This window comes from Sprattus sprattus (assembly GCF_963457725.1).
Source record: "Sprattus sprattus genome assembly, chromosome: 18".
Classification (NCBI taxonomy): domain Eukaryota; kingdom Metazoa; phylum Chordata; class Actinopteri; order Clupeiformes; family Clupeidae; genus Sprattus; species Sprattus sprattus.
Window position 1 is genome coordinate 5,430,246 of NC_137916.1, and position 20,221 is coordinate 5,450,466.

The window sequence follows — 20,221 nt, forward strand, 5'->3', positions numbered from 1 at the left end:
CCTCTGCCTCTTCTGGTGTGTGTGTGAGTGAGTGAGTGAGAGAGAGTGAAAGAGAGAAAAATCACTTTTCACATCCCACTTCAGTATACAGAATATATACTGTATATTCAATATACACAGCATAGATAGATATATGGATATATACAGTATCTACTGTATATAGATATACATAGATAGATATAGGAATATATATTTACATAGATAGATAGATATATAGATAGAGAGATAGAAAGATAGATAGATAGATAGACAGAAAGAGAGAGCAAGAGAAATATAGATGGGGGAGAAAGCAGTGGAGAAACCATTTGTTGGCCCTGAAAGCAGTGATGAGCTCAGTGAGTAATAATAACCAGGTGACACATCTCCACTGTGCCTCAAGGGAGATGACAACAGTGGAAGCTATTATCCAATAAGCTTCCTCGTGGCATGAGGCCAATTACAAATCTCAGGGACCTATCAGAGCCACACTCAAAGGGAAGAGAGCCAATCACAAGCCCCACTCCCTAATCAGAGTCTGAACATAGATGACACACCCTCTGCCTGCTCCCTAGGATAGAAAGAAAAGAGAAGTAAGTGTTAAGTACTCGAGCAGTGTTAACTTTCAACTAATTACTCTTCAGTCTTTCAGATGATTTGATACTCACTCATATTCTTCTTCTACATCAGACATGGCTGGATCTGAGCAAGAGAGAGAGAGAAGAAATAGAGATGAGCCTCTTAGTGTACTTTTATTCTAAAACAAACACATACACACATGCACACACACACACATGCACACACACCCGAGAACTGTCAGCAAACATGATTTTGAGCCTCGTTTGTAATACAACTTTTTGAATGTATTGGATATTTGTTTGACAAGAGCATTTCAAGACTTTCAGAAGTAACCCAATGGGGGCTTATGTTCACAGTGGGGGTGATGGGCATGTTATTGATGGACGACAGTCGGACATAAATTGTCCTCTTGTTCTGCCGCATGCCTGCTATTGTCTGGCAAGATGAAGGGAGTGTGAACAGGTGAGTATGCAGAGCCTGAAGAGACAGAGTGAGATACAGTGTCTGTCACTCTCCTTCCCTTTCACACCTTAGACTGCACTTGTCTTCCTCCCCTGTTCTTCCTCCCCTATCCCTGTTGTGCAAACCCTATAGGTACTACTTTATCTCTTCTTCATGTATCTGTTACTTTATTTCTGTGAGGAGGTGTTCTGTATCTGTGACGAGGTGTTCTGTATCTGAGAGGAGGTGTTCTGTATCTGTGACGAGGTGTTCTGTATCTGAGAGGAGGTGTTCTGTATCAGTGACGAGGTGTTCTGTATCCGTGACGAGGAGTTCACTTTGACAACCAGAAAACTAAACACATTCGATATGTTTGTCAATCTCACAATAGGTAAGCAAGGCACAGAACAAAAAATAAAACAGTGTCGCAATCCACCCACCCCCCCCCCCCCCCCCCCTCTCTCCACCTCCACCCCACACATTCTCTCACTCCATCCCTGTCGTCAGCTACAATTAATAGTCCACACATGTGGGTGACGTGGAATATTTATCATGCATATGGCTGTCATTACGTCCAGACTCCTCTCTCCCTACACGCACTACAAAGGGACCATCCACTGATCACTCAACTGCTCCTTCTGCAGCTCATCCATCTCCTGCCACCGCAGGCAGCTCTAACAAGATACCTGGGGATCATGTCATCTTACAGACAGCAAGTGTGCTTCCCACAACTATGTATCCCTACAGTGAGAGAGAGAGAAAGAGAGGAGAGAGAGAGAGAGAAAGAGAGAGAAGGCGAGAGAGACAGAGAGAGACAGAGGGAGAGTGAAAGAGAGGGAGAGAGAGAGGGAGAGAGACAGAGAGAGAGAGAGAGAGGGAGAGTGAAAGAGAGGGAGAGAGAGAGGGAGAAAGAGAGAGAGAAGGAGAGAGAAAGAGGGAGAGAGAGAGGAGAGAGAGAGAAGGAGAGAGAAAGAGAGTGAGAAAGAGAGAGAAAGAGAGAGAGAGAGGGAGAACGAAAGAGAGGGAGAGAGAGAAGGAGAGAGAAAGAGGGAGAGAGAGGCTGCTGGAAGAACAAATTGAAAGAGTCCAACAAGCTAAATGTTTACAGAACATTAAAAAAGGACTACAAATTGGCACCAAACCTAATCCAAATAAAAAATTATAAACAAATAATTTTTTTGACAAAATACAGGCTCAGCGACCATAGCCTTGCAGTGGAGAAGGGGCGGCACAGACAATGCTGGGTGGCTCCCGAAGGGATACTATGCGTCCACTGCAATATGAACGCCGTCGAAAATGAGCCTCATTTTCTGACAGAATGTGCAAAGTACCAAAATATAAGAAATGCATATTTCAACCAATTTGAAAACATCCACCCTGGTTTCATGAACCTAGATAACCAACAGAAACTGCCATTCCTCCTGGGGGAAATTGAGACATGTATCTTTTTGGCATCTGAATATGTGCAGTCCTGCCACATCCTCCGAGAGCAGGCCATACCTCCTATAAACATAGGCCTGAACTCATATGTTTTTTTTATCTATTCTTATCTATACGTGTTTCTTTTTTCTTTACGTAATTATTATAATTAATTGTAATGACTTTACTTTTGTGTATTTGTTTTATTTTGTATTTACATAATGTATCTGTTCCTGTATTACCATTATTCATTTTACTATTGTTATTATTATTAGTGCTTTGGCAACATTGTATCGTACATTCATGCCAATAAAGCCATTTGAATTGAATTGAGAGGGAGAGAGAGAGAGAGAGGAGAGAGAGAAAGAGAGATAGAGATAGAGAAAGAGAGAGAAAGAGAGAGAGAGAAAGAGAGGACAGATCAGTAACCCTGGGGTTGAGTTGGCTAGATGCCTGGGTGGACGCTCTATACAGGTGCTCAGTTCATTGCGTGGCCTGATCCTGGTAGATAGTCACAAGTCGAGTAACAAGCAGCTCCACTTTGTAACTCCCTGTTAGGACATTAGACTAATGCAGTCTCGGGTAAAAATCAATGTTTCACAAGTTCAGGACGTCGCTTCTGTAGATGTGTCCAACTAGCTTCAGCTCAGCCTTGATGAGTGGAAGGATGCTTTGGTTGTTATTGGTTAATGGGGTGGGAAGAGACAGTATTGATGGGTATCATTGGAGGCACCTGTGGCTGCAGGTACGAGGCCTGTGTGGGAGTGGGTTGAACAGAAGGCAGGGCTTTGGAGGGAGATAATGGGGCCCACATGAACGTCGAGCGCAGCGAGGGATTTAAGGAAGAGTAAAGTTACCGTGGGAGATCACGAGGAGCATTAGCTGCTGGAATTCTGAGGAGGTAATTTTAGTCAAGGACGCTGGGGGGAGATTATGGCAGTCACAGAGACTCATTATCGCTGTGAGAGTGGATTGTATTAATAGTTCCGGGTTCAGTCGCTGAGGATCAGACCGCGGCAGGACGGGGCGTGGCGATGGGTTGGGAGGCGTGCAGGGTGACAGGGGGCTGAAAGATCAAACTTTATCTTACAGCAAGGACAATAGCACTGTCTGCTAATCTCTCTGAGAACTCACTGCCCCAACACAAACACACACACACACACATACACCAGCAGCACTCACTCACACCTGTTCTCTACTCTCAATCCCTTTACCCAAGGGATAGCTGTCCTGACCTCTCATGACTAGAATGAAACATACAAAGAACTACATCTACAAGAACAAAGGCACAGGGTAACAATGCATTGATCAACGGTTCCCCCCCCCCCCCCCATACACACATTCCAACACACAGACACACTTCAAACAACTTGAGGAATCATACCTCAGGACAGATCATTTCATTACATCAGAGCTACCCTGACGTCACTGTAACCTTTACAACATGGACTGGGTGAATGTTATGGTGAAGTGAAGTGAGTCGTACTTTCCCATTGTAAAGTAATGATTCTTCAGGAGGATGTGGTCTAACTACATATCCCTGGAGCCCACAGTCAGTCTTGAGCCCGCTGCTCTACAGGTCTTCCCTCTCCCCCTCTCCTTGGCACATGATGAGCATGTACAGTGCATCAGGAGTCGTCTCTTACCTTGGCCGAGGCGCAATTGAGGATGGAGAAGAAAGTCACACACCCACAGGGGAAAATGAAAATGGCTATTGTTCTGAGACAATGGGGTTTTATAGAGGGAGGGTAGGTCGGCATTTGTGTGTGTCTGTGTGTGTGTGTGTGTGTGTGTGTGTGTGTGGGAGGGGGGTGGTCTGGGGGAGACAGCAGCCGCTGGTGGATTAGCTGTGAACTCCCGGACAGAAAGATGACCCCACACAGGATTAGGAGACTCAGGCGCTGACCTCACTCCACAATCAGCGGCATAAAAAAAGAGGGAGAGTGACTCTGAGGGATGAGGACAAAAGGGTGCGTTGGAAACAAGGGATGGCTAGACGCAAATAGCTTGCGCACTTTTTTTATTACTCAGCTTCCATGAATACACTTTTCTTAATTTTTTTTTCCACCCACTGAAACACAGAGCTTAATGTCTAGGATTTCAGACTGCCTTTGAACTAATGTGCAGGTCTGGTTATAAGGAAATAAGTGGGGAGGTCATACTTGTCTTCAACAGTTTACTATGTAACATGTGTGTGTGTGTGTGTGTGTGTGTGTGTGTGTGTGTGTGTGTGTGTGTGTGTGTGTGTGTTTTTCTAAGGGTCAAATGACATTGTGAAACTTGACATCCTATTATGCAGTCAGGCACATCAGACAGTTTATGTTGAGAGGTTAACAGTTCTACAGGCATACCACAGACTCAATAACAGCAGACCTTTCAGAAAACCATTACAGTCATTTCACACATGTGATAAGGAAAGTATTTTGATGGCCAGGTCTGTGTTTTCACACCAATTTTATTCCCATACATCTTGTGCTCTACTAGGACATTTATTATTAATTGAAGTACTGTATACATGACAGATTTTAATCTCGCTCTTTAATAGTATGCTCTATTATAATAGCATGACCACAGATGATAATGTCTGCCATCTGTGCCATAATCCACTGTGGTGTTTTATATAAATGTAAATATCCATGATCAAAGATCCCACTTGGAGTGAAGCATTAAAGACCCTGACTGCCTCAGAGCAGATGGTTGGCAGAGAACATTCTGGAGGCACCTGGGCTAAAAATAGACCTAGACACTATCTCTGCCTCAACCATTTCAATCCCGTTCACAACAGCATTGAATTCAAAATGTGGTTAAAACCTCTAAATTAGACCGTGGTTTTAGTAGATGGGCATAGAAGGGTTTGAATACAAAAAGTCAATAATTACAAGAAACGACTCTCAGGGCTTTCACACAACCTTTAAGCAAAGTACAGTATTGAAGCTAATGATCTATTCCGATATTTCCAACTTCTGCACAAATGTTTAAGTAGAGACACGTGGCCAGAAGTATTCTCCTCTCTGCTGTAGAGGTTGTGGTCTTATAGGGTTCTTTTCTCACATTTTCTGGGAGTGCCCTTATTTTGGTAAAGAGGGAGATATGTGAGACTTTAAACTTGGACAGGGCGATTGACCTACAACAGCTGATTTGGGGAACTACACCTTCAAGGGGGCTTAGGGAAAAAAACAAATTGAATATGATCAGAGTTATGATGTTAATTGCCCACAAATTAATCACAGTAAACTGGCTCAGGCCCCACCCACCTACTACTACTACTAATAATAATAATAATTCAGTTTTCTATAGCGCTTTTCTAAATACTCAAAGACGCCTGGACCAGTGGGCCGAGAGGCTCCAGGCTGTGAATTGTATGGAACATTAAACTGCAAGCCTACCACTCCGGATGGATATTACTTATATTAAAATACCTGTTATACTTTATCTGTTAAAATGAACATTCTGTTGACAACTGGACAAACTGGATTTAATATGTAAATATGCGAATCCATTAGGGATAACCCTTCACCCCATCTGCCATTTGTGTTTTCTTTTTATTTGGTCTACACTTGTAATATTGTATGTTTTTGGAACTTGTTCTAATAAAAGCTCAAAAAAGGAACAAGTCAGAGACAGAACATGGTACAAAAACTGATCACTTTATTGAGATAAATAAATAAACTCTTGAACTCTCGTAGCTCCCCTTCAGGCCACCACTGGCATCGTCACCGTTAAGATCTAGTTGGGGAGAAACACAGATGAGAGCTGCTGTCTGGCTCAGTCAGACACATTCAGAGACACGTGAAGACAGAGCCACAACATAACCTATCCTATGAAGCACAGCTGGCCTGTTTGAGTAGTAATATCTGGTGAGCCTGTCAGGAAGAAAAGAGCTGCACATTACATAATATTTGACTACAGACACCAATGCATTACTACAGTTGAGGACCTGGTGATATGAGTATTAACTGTCCAGCCCAAACAAGAGCTTAGGTTTTCAATTGTACACAGGGTTTAATTGGCTACCTGTCGTAATGCAAATTTTTAACAGCATTTATAACAGGTAAAAAAAAAGGGCAAGATGAGCTAGAGGGGAGACAGGCATCCATGAATGTAGCCGCTAAGGGCATTAAGTTGTTCTGCTTTCACACTTTCGTTTAGACACGCGTGGAAGGGAGCAAAGTGTTCCCACCACCACAGGGAGATATAGTGCCATGGCTCTAATGTTCACTGTGTGAGGGGTGGATCTACTGCACATGTTAGTAGTGGGACTTGTGGACTTTAAATCAGCAGCAAAGCATAATGAATGGATGGGAAATGGGCAGTTGTTTGTTTGCCAGTTTAATGTTTTTTTTTTTTTATAATGACCCCTGCAAAATACACATCTTTCATATTATTGTGCAAATAATCCCTTCACTTCTCGTAACAAAATGAATAATAACTTGTAGTCAGCAAGTGATATGTTGCTACTTCACACCTGAAACTTTATTCTTTTAAAAAGCAGAAGTCAACGACAGCACAATCACATTCAAATCAATATCTTAATGGTAAACACCTATCCTGTAGTAGATTCCAGTAAGCTAAATAAGTTATTTGTCAACTAAAATAAATGAGTAAAAAATGTAAAACATACTGCTTACATAAGTATTCTCTCCCCATACATTAATACACTTTCATGCAATAAAACCTCAAGTCTGAGAAGTGAGACAGTACCAGCTTTGCACATTTTTCTGCAGTGCTATTCCCCATTCTTTTTGGTCGTATTTATGTAGAATATCTAGGTTGATGAGATGGCCACCCTGTCCTGGACTGCAGTGCCACAGATTTTCAGTAGAATTTTGATCAGGGCTTTGGCAGAGCCATTCTAGAATGTTCACTTCACTATTTTTTGAGCCACTCCAGTGTTGGTTTAGCCTTGGGCCTGGTAGGTCTTAGTTTTTCTAGAATGCTGGTTATCAGATGGCAGCAGTTACAATGAGCTCCTAAAAAGACACAATATTTGGCCAGAAAATGGTTGTTTTAAATACTCATACTTCAGCAAAATAATTGGAAAGTCCAAGGGGACCACCTGAACAAGAACACTTGGAAGGTAGGAACCCTAAGAAACATCTGGACCTATCAAAGGAAAGACTCAAAAGACTCAAGGGATCTATCAAGCGAAATTATTAGCCTAACTGTCACTTAATGACATCTTATCTCCCTCTGGAACGAAATACTGTTTTCTGATTGGCTAATGGGGTGTACATTAAGTTTGTATAACCGGACACATTGGACGTAGTCCCAGTAGGAAAGTTAAATCGCCGTTCCATATCAATTCTCTTGAATGGTTACCATTGACAACCAACGAAACGTTTTTTTTTCTTCAAAAAACACACTACTTTCTCTAACGGGAGCACTAGGCTTCAAATTAAGAATTCATCAGGTTATTATGCATATTAAGTTTCCTAAAGATAAAGGAAATTCTAAATAATAATAATAATAAAAACATTTTTGGATGTTGTAAACGGGAGATAAGCGGGATAACGGCCTTCGAGCTGTCCAGTTCTACAAAGATAATGGACTGCGCGGAGCAACTCTTCTTTGCCCCGCAGCGTCCATTACCTTTTGGATTTCGAATCTACCGCTTGATCATCTGTCCATCATCGTATAAAGCCCGCATTGGCACTTTGATTGGCTGTACTGTTTTCTACCAGGAAAAATTTCTCCCCAACGGTCGAAGAGCCAGACCGAACTTCCCGACCAAATGTATTTGTGGGCGGGGTTCAGGCTGGTATCCAGGCTATGGCACCTCCATTATTTCTGAAAAATGTGTGTGAAAAGGTGAAGTCCCTTCCCCTTCTCACTGTTTTATAGCTTTACTTTTGTTCGGTGTGTGTTTTATGTTTAAAGGGTTGTGATTACCCTGGTTTTTGTTTATATGTTTTTGAGGTTCGAGTCCCTGTCGAGCCACTGTCTCCTGAGATGTGTGTGCGCCTGCCTGCCTGCAACCACGTTCCAGCAGCCTACATCCCACACAGTGAGATGGCTGGCTCAGGCCATTCTCACATTAGGTCATTTGCCCTCATCGGAAAATAAAAGGCACTTTGGACGTGAGGGCCCTGAGGTTTCCAATCACATGAAAACAAATGTTGCATAGCAGTTGCCCATGCCAGGAACTAAACTAAACATAACCCTGTTCCCACATTTTTCACATTCCTTTTTCAAGTCATGATTAATTTGCCCTTATCTGGAAATAAAAAGCACAGGGGTTTGAATACTATTTCTTTTTTAAATGTATTTAAAAAATGTTCAGATAAATCCCTTGTGTGTGCTGCTGTTGTACTGAATCACACTGCTATAGGAGAGATGAGGCTGTGTCCTGCTGTTGAACTGAATCACGCTGCTATAGATGAGGTACACTACCTGTGTCCTGCTGTTGAACTGAATCACGCTGCTATAGATGAGGTACACTACCTTTGTGCTGCTGTTGAACTGAGCCACGCTGCTCTCCTGGTTAATGAGGTGTGGAAAGAAACAGTCAAGGTGAAAGAGTGAGGGTCGAGCCGACAACACCAGCCTGTCCTCCCCGAGGTCCAGCACGAGGGATCTCGCTGTTGTCTGCCGAGAAAGAGGAATAGGAGAAGACCAGGGAAGTGTGGAATGGAGGATGAGAGGGGAGAGTAGAACAAAGTGAACACAGTGAAACAATTTCAGAAATGATTATAAATGATGGTTATCAGGATAATACCCACATGTGAAAACAATTATTCCTCAAAATGATTTACACAGTAGATATATGGACCCATCAGGGTGCATGCAGATGTTTATAATGTATGCAAGTATGTGCAAATGCTTTTCTATGCAATAAAGTCTATATAATGGCAGCTTCAGCCTTATTAGAGGATGTTGCCAATGGCAGAATTAAAAGGAAACCTATCTTTAGACACGCCAATTTGCCACATGATGATGCTGCTATCCTCTTGGAGCTATGTGCTGAATTGGGATCTGTACTGCCAGGAGTCAGGCATGGGCCCATTCCCTTACGAGCGCCAGGTGTATAAAGTTCACATTTGATGTGGTTGAACAGATTTACAAATTACAATAATTAATGATTTTCATTAAAGCGCAATTCTTGTGTGCAGTTATTTTGGTATATTGTTCAACTGCCCTTGGAAACACTGTGGGCTGAGGCCCCTGAGGGATCCACTCACATAAAAACAGATGTAGAGCAGTTGCACATGCCAGGAACAAAACAGAACCCTGTTCCCACAGATTTCACATTCATTTCAAAAGTGAAAGAACCGGACTGAACAAATAAATGAATAGAGATTTAACCAAATATGGGCTGTGCCGGGTGGTCCAGACCGATATTCTGTTTAGTTGTCATGGCTGCAAAAACGCACTTCCTGTGCAGCCACTGGATGCAATTTCAACATGTAATACATTTGATTTGAACATGTTAAACATTTGATTTGAACATAATAATGTAAATGTAATACATTTCATTTCTGTGTGATGCTGTTCATGCATTTGGCCTGTAGTTATTGGTCCTGACTTAAAGAGAAAATAGCTGTTTTTACAGTTTCTGTAATTTAAGTTTCAGTTTTAAGGGTAAAGAGACACAGGTCTATCTTTGAAGGAATCCTTTCCATGTTTTCAGACACTTACAGTATAATGACATTATGTCTGTGGTGAAAACAAGCAGTTTACTTTAAAACAGACGCTTGACTCATGAGATCACATCATTTATCAGAGGTTTGTCTGAATTAGGACCAAAACATCTCTAGAAGGCTCAACAGTGGTGTCTGGTGGCCAAGACCCATCCTCCTCCACGCTCATGATGGTCTAGGAGACATACCACTACCTAAGACAGCAACAGATAACCTCGACAAGATTTCTAATATCTCGTTTTTAATTGACCCCAAGTAGTCAGAGTTTCTTAGCCAAAAACACTGGCTGGCTTTGCCAGCAGTCTCTGACACCTGAGAGCTTCTTTGAGTGACTGTCATCGATAACCAAAATCCAACTGAAGTGTTGCGGTTCATTTATCTACAAAGAGTCCAACATCTACAGGTGCATCTCAATAAATTAGAATATCATCAAAAAGTTGGTTTATTTCAGTAATTCTATTCAAAAAGTGAAACTCATATTTTATATAGGTTCATTACACACAGACTGATATATTTCAAGTGATTATTTTCTTTTAAATTTGATGATTATAACTGACAGCTAATGAAAACCCAGAATTCAGTATCTCAGAAAATTTGAATATTACTGAAGACCAATAGAAAAAAAGGATTTTTAACACAGAAATGTTGGACTACTAAAAAGAATGAACATGTACAGCACTCATTACTTGGTCAGGGCTCCTTTCGCATGAATTGCGGCATGAAGGCAATCAGTCTGTGGCACTGCTGAGGTGTTATGGAAGACCAGGTTGCTCTGATAGTGGCCTTCAGCTCTTCTGCGTTGTTGGGTCTGTTGTGTCGCATCTTCCTTTTCACAATACCCTATAGAATCTATGGGTTTTAGGTCAGGCGAGTTTGCTGGCCAATCAAGCACAGGTATACCATGGTCCTTAAACCAGGTACTGGTACCTTTGGAAGTGTGTGCAGGTGCCAAGTCCTGATGGAAAATGAAATCCGTATCTCCATAGGATGGTCAGCAGAGGGAAGCATGAAGTGCTCTAAAACTTCTTGGTAGACGGCTGTGCTGACCTTGAACCTGAGAAAACACAGTGGACTAACACCAGCAAATGACATGGCACCCCAAACCATCACTGACTGTGGAAACTTAACACTGGACCTCAAGCAACTTGGATCCTGTGCCTCTCCTCTCTTCTTCCAGACTCTGGGATCTTGATTTCCAAATGAAATGCAAAATGTACTTTCATCTGAAAAGAGAACTTTGGACCACTGAGCAACAGTGCAGTCCTTTTTGTCCATAGCCCAGGTGAGACGCCTCTGACATTGTCTCCGGTTCAAGAGTGGCTTGACTCAGGAATGCGACAGTTGAAGCCCATATCCTGGATACGTCTGTGTGTGTATGCTCTTGAAGCACTGACTCCAGCTGCAGTCCACTCCTTGTGAATCTCCCTTGAATGGGCTTTATTTCACAATCCTTTCAAAGATGGGGTTATCCCTGTTGCTTATGCACCTTTATCTAACACATTTTTTCCTTCCATTCAACTTCCCATGAATGTGCTTGGATACAGCACTCTGTGAACAGCCAGCTTCTTTAGCAATGACCTTTTGTGTCTTTTCCTCCTTGTGCAGGGTGTCAATGATCGTCTTCTGGACAACTGTCAAGTCAGCAGTCTTCCCCATGATTGTGTAGCCTACTGAACTAGACTGAGAGACCATTTAAAGGCTCAGGAAGCCTTTGCCGGTGTTTTGAGTTAATTAGATGATTAGAGTGTGACACCATGAGTCTTCAATATTGAACTTTTTCACAATATTCTAATTTTCTGAGATACTGAATTTTGGGTTTTCATTAGCTGTCATTTATAATAATCAAAATTAAAAGAAATAAACACTTGAAATAGATCAGTCTGTATGTAAACAATCTATATAATACATGAGTTTTACTTTTTGAATAGAATTACTGAAATAAATCAACTTTTTGATGATATTCTAATTTATTGAGATGCACATGGTTCTCCACTGGTCTTGTGAGTGCTCTTCAATCTTGTTCCCTTACTTTCACTACCAGTTCCACGTACTCGAGCTTCTTCCTTTAAAGTTCTTCAATTACATCTTCTACTTTCCCTGTCATTAATCAGCAGAGTTAACATCAACTTGTTTATTCCAAACAAACATGCTTATTTCTGCAAGTGATTCAATATTCCGATTTATTTTGGTTATTATTTTTTAAAAGCTGAACCATGGAAAACAATTGAATCATACATTCAATTCCAACACAGTCAAATTCACTTAAAGCTTTCCAAGTTTTATTTCAAGATTGAATTCCTAAATCTTAACATTAACTTAATGACTGCAGGGCAGCCAATAGAGAAAATAAATACAAATGTGCCCTTTTATTGTAACACCCCTGTCAACTGCACACCAACTGACAGATTAAGAAATTAATGCCACAGGCTACTGTTAAACAATGAATAAAAGGTAAATTAAATAGAATCAGTACAAGTTTTCTTAAAATAAGGGCTGTCAATAGATTTTAAAACATTTTGAAATTCATTAATCTAGATTTATCGCGATTAAAAGTTTGCTTTTCTTCTCAAGACTACATCTTATCACTTCAGACAACGTGTATTTTAGACACTGTTGTTTAATTGTATTTTTTTCATGCTCTCTTGCCGTCATACAAGGGATGTATGCGAGACACAATGGTGCCCCTCGAGGGGTAAGCAATTCGAATCACCTCACAGCCCACCGTCTTCAACTACCGGCAACCCAAACTGCTACAGAGCTGGTCTAGTTATTTTCCTAGAGATGTCCAGGAGTGTGGGTTGGCGACAATCTAATCTAGGACTGCTTTCGGTCGGATGCTGAGTATTAAGGTGATGGCTAAATTCAGCTTGACAAATGCTACATACAATTTTTGTTTTGTCGCTGATATTGGTCGACAGCCTGTGTTTCCTCCAGAGATCGCTATAACCACACTGAGACTTGACTTGGTGCTCTGGTCCCCTTCTCTAAAAAAGGTGCACATCACTGTTTGCAGACTGTTTCCAGCGCTCAGCCATCAAAGCTGCATCGGAGGCAGCCTAAAGAAGCAGCCAGTGGCTTTTCATGAGGAGGAAAGACCCCTGCTCGTCCCTGAAGTAGCAAGCCAGGAGGTATGCGGTCAGCTTAGGCTTGACTCAGGGAAAAGGAGTCCCATGAGATGTCTGCCATTCAACATGAAGGCAACGCTCATGACTAATTGGGAATGACGCAAGCTCAGGTCTGATCACCCTGTAGCTGGCCACCTTGGCGAGGGTGTCTAGTGTCAAGGCCGAAACACTCCAATGAACCAAGGGAACACTATTGATGATGCTGTGGGTAGACGATGGGTTGACTCAAAAAACGATGGGTTGACAACCAATCAATATTCTAGAATTCGTCTAAGATTAGTTACCAGGCAGGAACTAAAAACACCACCAGGACCTCAACTTTTTTCACTTAGCTACAACGACATTTGCCTGACTTTTAATGTGGTGTCACGTTTAACGCTGCTGTTAAACATTAAAAGCAACTGAATTACACTTGTGTTAGGTGTAATCTGTAGCGGTAAATAACATAAACGACAATAACGTGAGTGATTGATAAAGGACATATAGTTAGGGAAAGATATGGATATTTATGAAAATCTGAACTAATTTCTTACCAATAGATTTTATCCACGGCCAAATCTCATGGGAATCTCCTGGACAGCCTGTCAAAGTTGGGGTGCCCAGAAGGTCTGTGTAAAAATCGGAACCCGACTGATTGAAAAGAAGGATGCCGAATGGGTCATAACTTTTGAAGTTAACTGCATACAGAGACAAATTAACACATTTTCCCATACAATATTGACCCAGTGAACACAAATAACGGGTTATTTTTGTCATTTGACCACATTTTAATTGTGTTTTTGGTCAAAAACAACAAAAAATTGCCTAAAATGTGTAAAAATTCAACTGTCTTTTCATTATTTCAAGTTTTACTGTGTGCTTTTTCACCACTTGCTCTTCATTTCTTCATTGAATTCTTCATTCTTCATTTCTTCAGTGAATTTGATTATTTTATTGGGTTGTTGAAAAAATGCCCCAACTTACGTTTTGAGATCTTCTGCAAGTGGGCCGCAGCAGGGACAATCAACCCAGAGAAACTGCCTCCAACTACTGGAGCTGCAGCCCAGCACTCACTGAGAGCATATCTTCAGACCCGAGACTGGCTAGTGCTGGAAAGTCCGACATTGGATGTCCTTCAGTATGGATGGACAAAGGGGCAGCAAGGTTATGAGCCAGTGCCGACCACCGATCCAATTGCACCACACTATCTTTTGAGATTTGTCAGTTGCAGCTGTGCAGGGGAATGTGACACCCTCAGGTGCAGCTGTAAAAAGCAAGGGGTAAAGTGCTTTTCTGCGTGCAGGAACTGCCATGGTACCTCTTGTCAGAATATCAACCATCCTGAAGTTTACAGCACTGAGGGAGATACAGTAGAGTTTGAGGACACTGGATGAGATGAGAATTGATGCTACGATGAACTGATTATAGATGTTCTATTTGTTATTGTTCAATAAACCCACATCATCAAAAGTCAAAAATAAATACTTAATTTCATTCCTTGAGTCATTACTGTATGGGAAAATGTGTTAATTTGTGTCTGTATGCGGTTAACTTCAAATGTTATACATTCTGAGAGTTTTACCATTTTTCCGGGTTGCAGTCTAGGGCATTAAAGGGTTAAAAAGGTTAACTTTGGGGCATTTTTTCACCTAACAACCCAATAAAATAATCAAATTCACTGAAGAAATGAAGAATGAAGAATTCAATGAAGAAATGAAGAGCAAGTGGTGAAAAAGCACACAGTAAAACTTGAAATAATGAAAAGACAGTTGAATTTTTACACATTTTAGGCAATTTTTTGTTGTTTTTGACCAAAAACACAATTAAAATGTGGTCAAATGACAAAAATAACCCGTTATTTGGGTTCACTGGGTCAATATTGTATGGGAAAATGTGTTAATTTGTCTCTGTATGCAGTTAACTTCAAAAGTTATGACCCATTCTGCATCCTTCTTTTCAATCTGTCGGGTTCCGATTTTTACACCCCAACTTTGACAGGCTGTCCAGGAGATTCCCATGAGATTTGGCCGTGGATAAATTGTGTGGTGTCTCTAGACACCTGTAAGAATACATGGTAAAGAAATCTATTGGTAAGAAATTAGTTCACAGATTTTCATAAATATCCATATCTTTCCCGGTACGCGAAAAGGGGGAACAAGTCGGCCGAGACGATTTCGAGTAAACACAATTGAAGTTTTTTTTTTTCCAAATGAGTGATTTTTGTTTTTTTGCAGAATGTGCAAGTTGAAGTCATGAAGAAGCCACTCCATGTTTCAGATAACAGTATTGGTTACCTTAAAAGTATAAATTTTGTCGTTGAAGTTGGTACAGTTTGGTTAAATTCTGCTTCGCTTTCGTGGCGCTTGGGGGGTGTTACCTAATTTCCATCTGAACTGCTAGATCGCGTTTGTTATTTTTTTCGACCAATCAGCTGCACGTTACAAGCGATACACATGGCTACTTATACAGAATCATACTCCACTACTCTTATCCAGATGGCAATCTGACTTCTGAATCTGAAGATGAGTGCACAGATGATGAACGCGATTTCATCAAACTGGAGAACATCCCAAGTCTACAGCTGACCTTAGCCGACGACGAGGAAGAATCATTCGGCCTCGCAGCAGAGGAGCTGGAGCGTGACATATCAGACGCTATCTCTACGGTAACATTTGAAGGGGAGAAAGACGAAATGGAGGAAATCCGTAACTTTGACTGCAAATGCAACGCAAGAAGAAAGGAGAACTCTCTCCTCGGGAGACATTTGTGTAGCAACAAACTTTCTCCAGAGCTTATGTACAACATACGGAGTGATTCTCTAGCAGCAGAGAGAGAGTGGCAGAAACCCCCATGACCTCTTCATTAAATGCAACCAGAACAACATTGTAGACTAGTCATGTTATTTCACCACTGGGTAAGATCTGTATATAATAATTGAGGCTAGCTAATAACCTACAAAGATTATTTATTCTTACTTTTTATTCCGTCTCTGGGGAGAGACTGTGGAGAGGTATCTAGCAAGCTAGCTAGGGTGGAGACATTCTAGATAACAGTACAGTAACGTATTAAAATATATCTGCTAGTTCAAGGGATGTGTGTGCAGGTTGCTGAGAGTATTTCACAGTCACTGTAGCGATAACTTGCTTGTAAAATGATGGTCCTGATGTAATTTTATGGTTTTGTATCAGATCGCCAGGTTCTGTTCATCAGTGATACAGTATGTTAAGCTCCTGGTAAATAGCTAGCGTTTGCTATCGCTCGCTAGCGTGCAATTTTACCAACACTAAAATTTTTGACTGTAACATTAACATTTTGATTTGAACATTAACACATTTGTAATAATACTAGTTGTCATGAACAATAACTGTTTGGGGATGTTCTCTCAACTAGATAGTTAGTTATCATACCTAGCGATAGCTTAGTTCGCTAGGGTTAGATAGCCATCAGGCTTGACTTCAGCAGTGATCTCTGCTTTGTTTACGCGTGGTGTGACCCTCATTCTGAAGTCGTGACTAAATGACTTCACTCCCAGAGACGCGAGAAGAAATCAAATATACAGCTGCGGAAAGAGACCACTTTAAAAAAAATTATCAGTTTTTATTTTTTTTTACTATTTATTGGTATGTGTTTGAGTAAAATTAACACTTTTGTTAAATTCTATAAACTACTGACAACATTTCTACTGAATTTCAAATAAAAATACTGTCATTTAGTAGCCTGGATACCAGCCTGAACTCCGCCCACAAAATTTTTGGTCTGGGAGATTCAGTCTGGAGTCGAGCTAGTTGGGAGGGTTTAAACGGCCCCGAAAAGGGATCTGACCATTCAAATTGTAAGGGCGGGCTTTATACGTTGATGGACAGACATAGATAGAATACCGGTATACATCGAACAAAGATGGCGCCGCCTCGGGAGCTTAGTGGGACATGTTTGATATGATTTAAGGTATCTACACGACTTTTTTTATGTCTACATTGACTCGGTTAGTTGTGTATACGCAACACCAATGTTGCCTAGGATTGTAGGTCTTAACTTATGCACTCTAGACCATTATTGAAAGGTTATGCTAACAGCGTAGACAAAAATAACATTGAAACTAATGGTAGCTTCTAGCCTTGAGTGCTAATTAAGTAACGTGAGCAGGCATATCTCAACAGATATTGACAGCGCATTCATTTTGAAAGAGGAACAGAGAAACGCGATCAAGGCATTTGTCGATTGAAAAGATGTTTTTGCCGTCCTTCCTACGGGATCAGGTAAAAATTTAATCTATCAGATGGTAATAATACTACGTTGCTCTGATTGGTTCTAGGTATCCAATTCAGCGAAGAGGAATTTTCTTTCCTGGTTCGTTGAAACACGCCCCATAATCACAGCCCAGTGGTCCGGTCTCAGACTCATATTCTGACTAGAATTATGAGTATGACATCGTCAGGCTAGTCATTTAGAGCATTTTTTGCAGAAAAATTACAATTGATCAAAATAACAAAAAAGATGCGGTTTTTCCAGATATTGATTTCTGCTCTCTTGTTTTCTTTGCATTATTCGAGATCTGAAAACATTCCATTTATTTTGCTATTTTGACCAATTGTCATTTTTCTGCAAATAAATGCTCTAAATGACAATATTTTTATTTGAAATTTGGTAGAAATGTTGTCAGTAATTTATAGAAGCAAACTAAAATCTTAACTTTACTTTAACTCATACCAATAAATAGTAAAACCAGAGAAACTGATCATTTTGAAGTGGTCTCTTAATTTTTTCCGCTGCTGTATATTTTACTATTAATGACAAAATAGTAACGCACAGTGACTTTGACAAGTAACTTTAATCTGATTACTGGTTTGGAAATATAAAAGTGGTCAAATTAGAGTAGCACGTTACTAAGTAACGCGTTACCGGCATCACTGGTATTAATGCATGCTATTCAAGGACTTTTGTAATAAAAGCATTTCCATTTTAGTACCTTCTCATTCTGATTCAAGTCCAGTTCAAGTCCTAATGAAAATAACACTACATAATTAACAACACTACAATTCTTGAGTCTTCAGTGACATCTGTAGAGGAGGGCTAATCTCACTGAGATGCAAATGAGCACAACTGTCCCCCCTGGATAGCTTTAGAGGTCGTTTACATGGAGCCTAGTTTGTCAATCTGATACGGATAGCTAATACAGATAGCCCTATCATACATACGAACACTCTCTATCCGCACCTTGTTTCTGCAACGATCGCAGTCCGGGGTAGAAAGTGAGTAGATTTGAATCGGTACGGGGGCTGGTGTTCGTCTGCACGGTTTCACGCAACCTGATGACGTCACTGCCCCACGTGATCTTTTCCGCCATCTCCAACCAGTATATACATAACTTGTTCTCCCTCAAAATCTCACTCATGGTGGGCCTCGAATTCACTAACATTAACCCAGTCTTCTGATTTTTGATTAGCCCCCTATCTTGATCTAATTCTTCTTATTCAGACGTAACATAACTTTCATGACCACAAATATAAATTGGCCAGCGATTTAATTTGCTTTTTTATTCATAAATGTATGTAAAATGCTCGGAGCAATGCATCATGGGAAATGGGATGACAGACATGTCATGTTACTGTTCCAAACTCTTTATTATCAATAGAAAAAAGAATTCATTTTCGCATATCCTTTAGTCTGACCACTGATTTTATTAACCATCATAATGTAATGTTGTTAATTGGAGCTTGAATGTCTTGTGTAATTTGTTTATCCGTTTGCTGCTTCCTTTACCTTGTGCTTTTGAGTCTCTTCTTCTAGGTTTTTCACGTTTTTTCAGTTGTGTAAATAAAGCGCTAAAGCGCCACCCACAGGCGTGAGGTATGTACTACAGTCGGTTCACCGCAATCTGCTGCCTCCGTGTTTACGCAAATCTCTCGTTGCCAGCCTCCGTATTTACGAAATTAAAAGATTCGATTGGTGTGAAAAGTAAATCCGATTCGGAGGCCCTAGACTTCGTGTGCATAGCACCTTAAACTGTTCCCTTTGTCCCAGGTGAGGTGATTTGGAAAATCTAGGAGGTGCTTTTTCTCAGCAAAAGCTTTTCAGAGGGGTATACATTCAAATGATCACAACTTATACAAATATTATCAGATCTACATGAGTGAGACATCATTGGATAGCTTTAAACCTACACTTTCGGAATGTGTGAATAACTCAAACTGTCTCTGGGGAGACTTGTGGCTGGTTTAGCCACGGCTGGTCACATATGTTACACTTCACAAACACATAGAATCGATGTTTTTTTGTTTGAGAATAACGTAATTGGTTAGCTTATTTTATGCAAGCTAATTGACCTAGCTGGCTATTGGCTTTGGTTAGCTCAGGCTAGCTATATGGTGTTTTGGTTAGCTCAAGCTAGCAATCTCACAGACACACAATTGATGTTTTGGGGGAAATAAGGTAATTGGTTTTCTTAAATGAATGCATGCTGTTCACTTGGTCATTGTCATTAATACATTTTATTAACCCGTTGTGTTGCTCAGACGACTAATTACACATGGTCAATTATGTTAGCTAGGAGTATGGTGTTGGTATAATGAACTCTGATGAAGAGGCGTGCAGGAGTTTGTGTCTCACGGTCCTCATACCATGTGTCAGAGGAAGGAGCCCACCACTTTATTTTCATTAATCCTGGACTTCATCTCTGTCGAAGAGTCAACTTCAACAGGAACCCACACGACCTCCGGTCAAGGTAAGTTGATTTACTTGCTTTGCAATTACAGATACAATTTGCATTTAACACGGTTCATTCACGTAAACGCTGGATTTAATTGTCTGTTAACTTCTGTCCACATGTTTACCAATCGATCAGGTAGGCCTACTTATGGAACAGATGCACATTTCGCAAAGTGACAAGGACATGGTCATGGTCAACTAGGGCTGCACGATTAATTGAATTTTAATCGCGATCACTATTTTGGCTGCCACGATTAAATGAGCATGATCGTCTGCGATTATGACGTTTAAAATGCGTGCTCGACATCCGTGCTCGACATTTTGTCTTTTCAGGGTTTATAAAATACATTGAAATCGTCC

The 20,221-nt window shown here is 40.8% G+C and overlaps 1 protein-coding gene across 1 annotated transcript in view; it reads right to left on the reverse strand.

The window, feature by feature from the left end:
• Positions 1 to 6,041: 6,041 nt before the first annotated feature.
• pih1d1 (PIH1 domain containing 1) overlaps positions 6,042 to 20,221 on the reverse strand; it is a 31,674-nt gene continuing 17,494 nt past the window's right edge. The window contains exons 10-11 of the mRNA XM_080856980.1: positions 8,857 to 9,000; positions 6,042 to 6,141 (exon numbers count right to left, since the gene is read on the reverse strand). Coding sequence (XP_080713106.1) covers positions 6,109 to 6,141; positions 8,857 to 9,000 — 177 coding nt within the window. The 3' untranslated portion in view covers positions 6,042 to 6,108. The remainder of the gene's footprint in view (positions 6,142 to 8,856; positions 9,001 to 20,221) is intronic.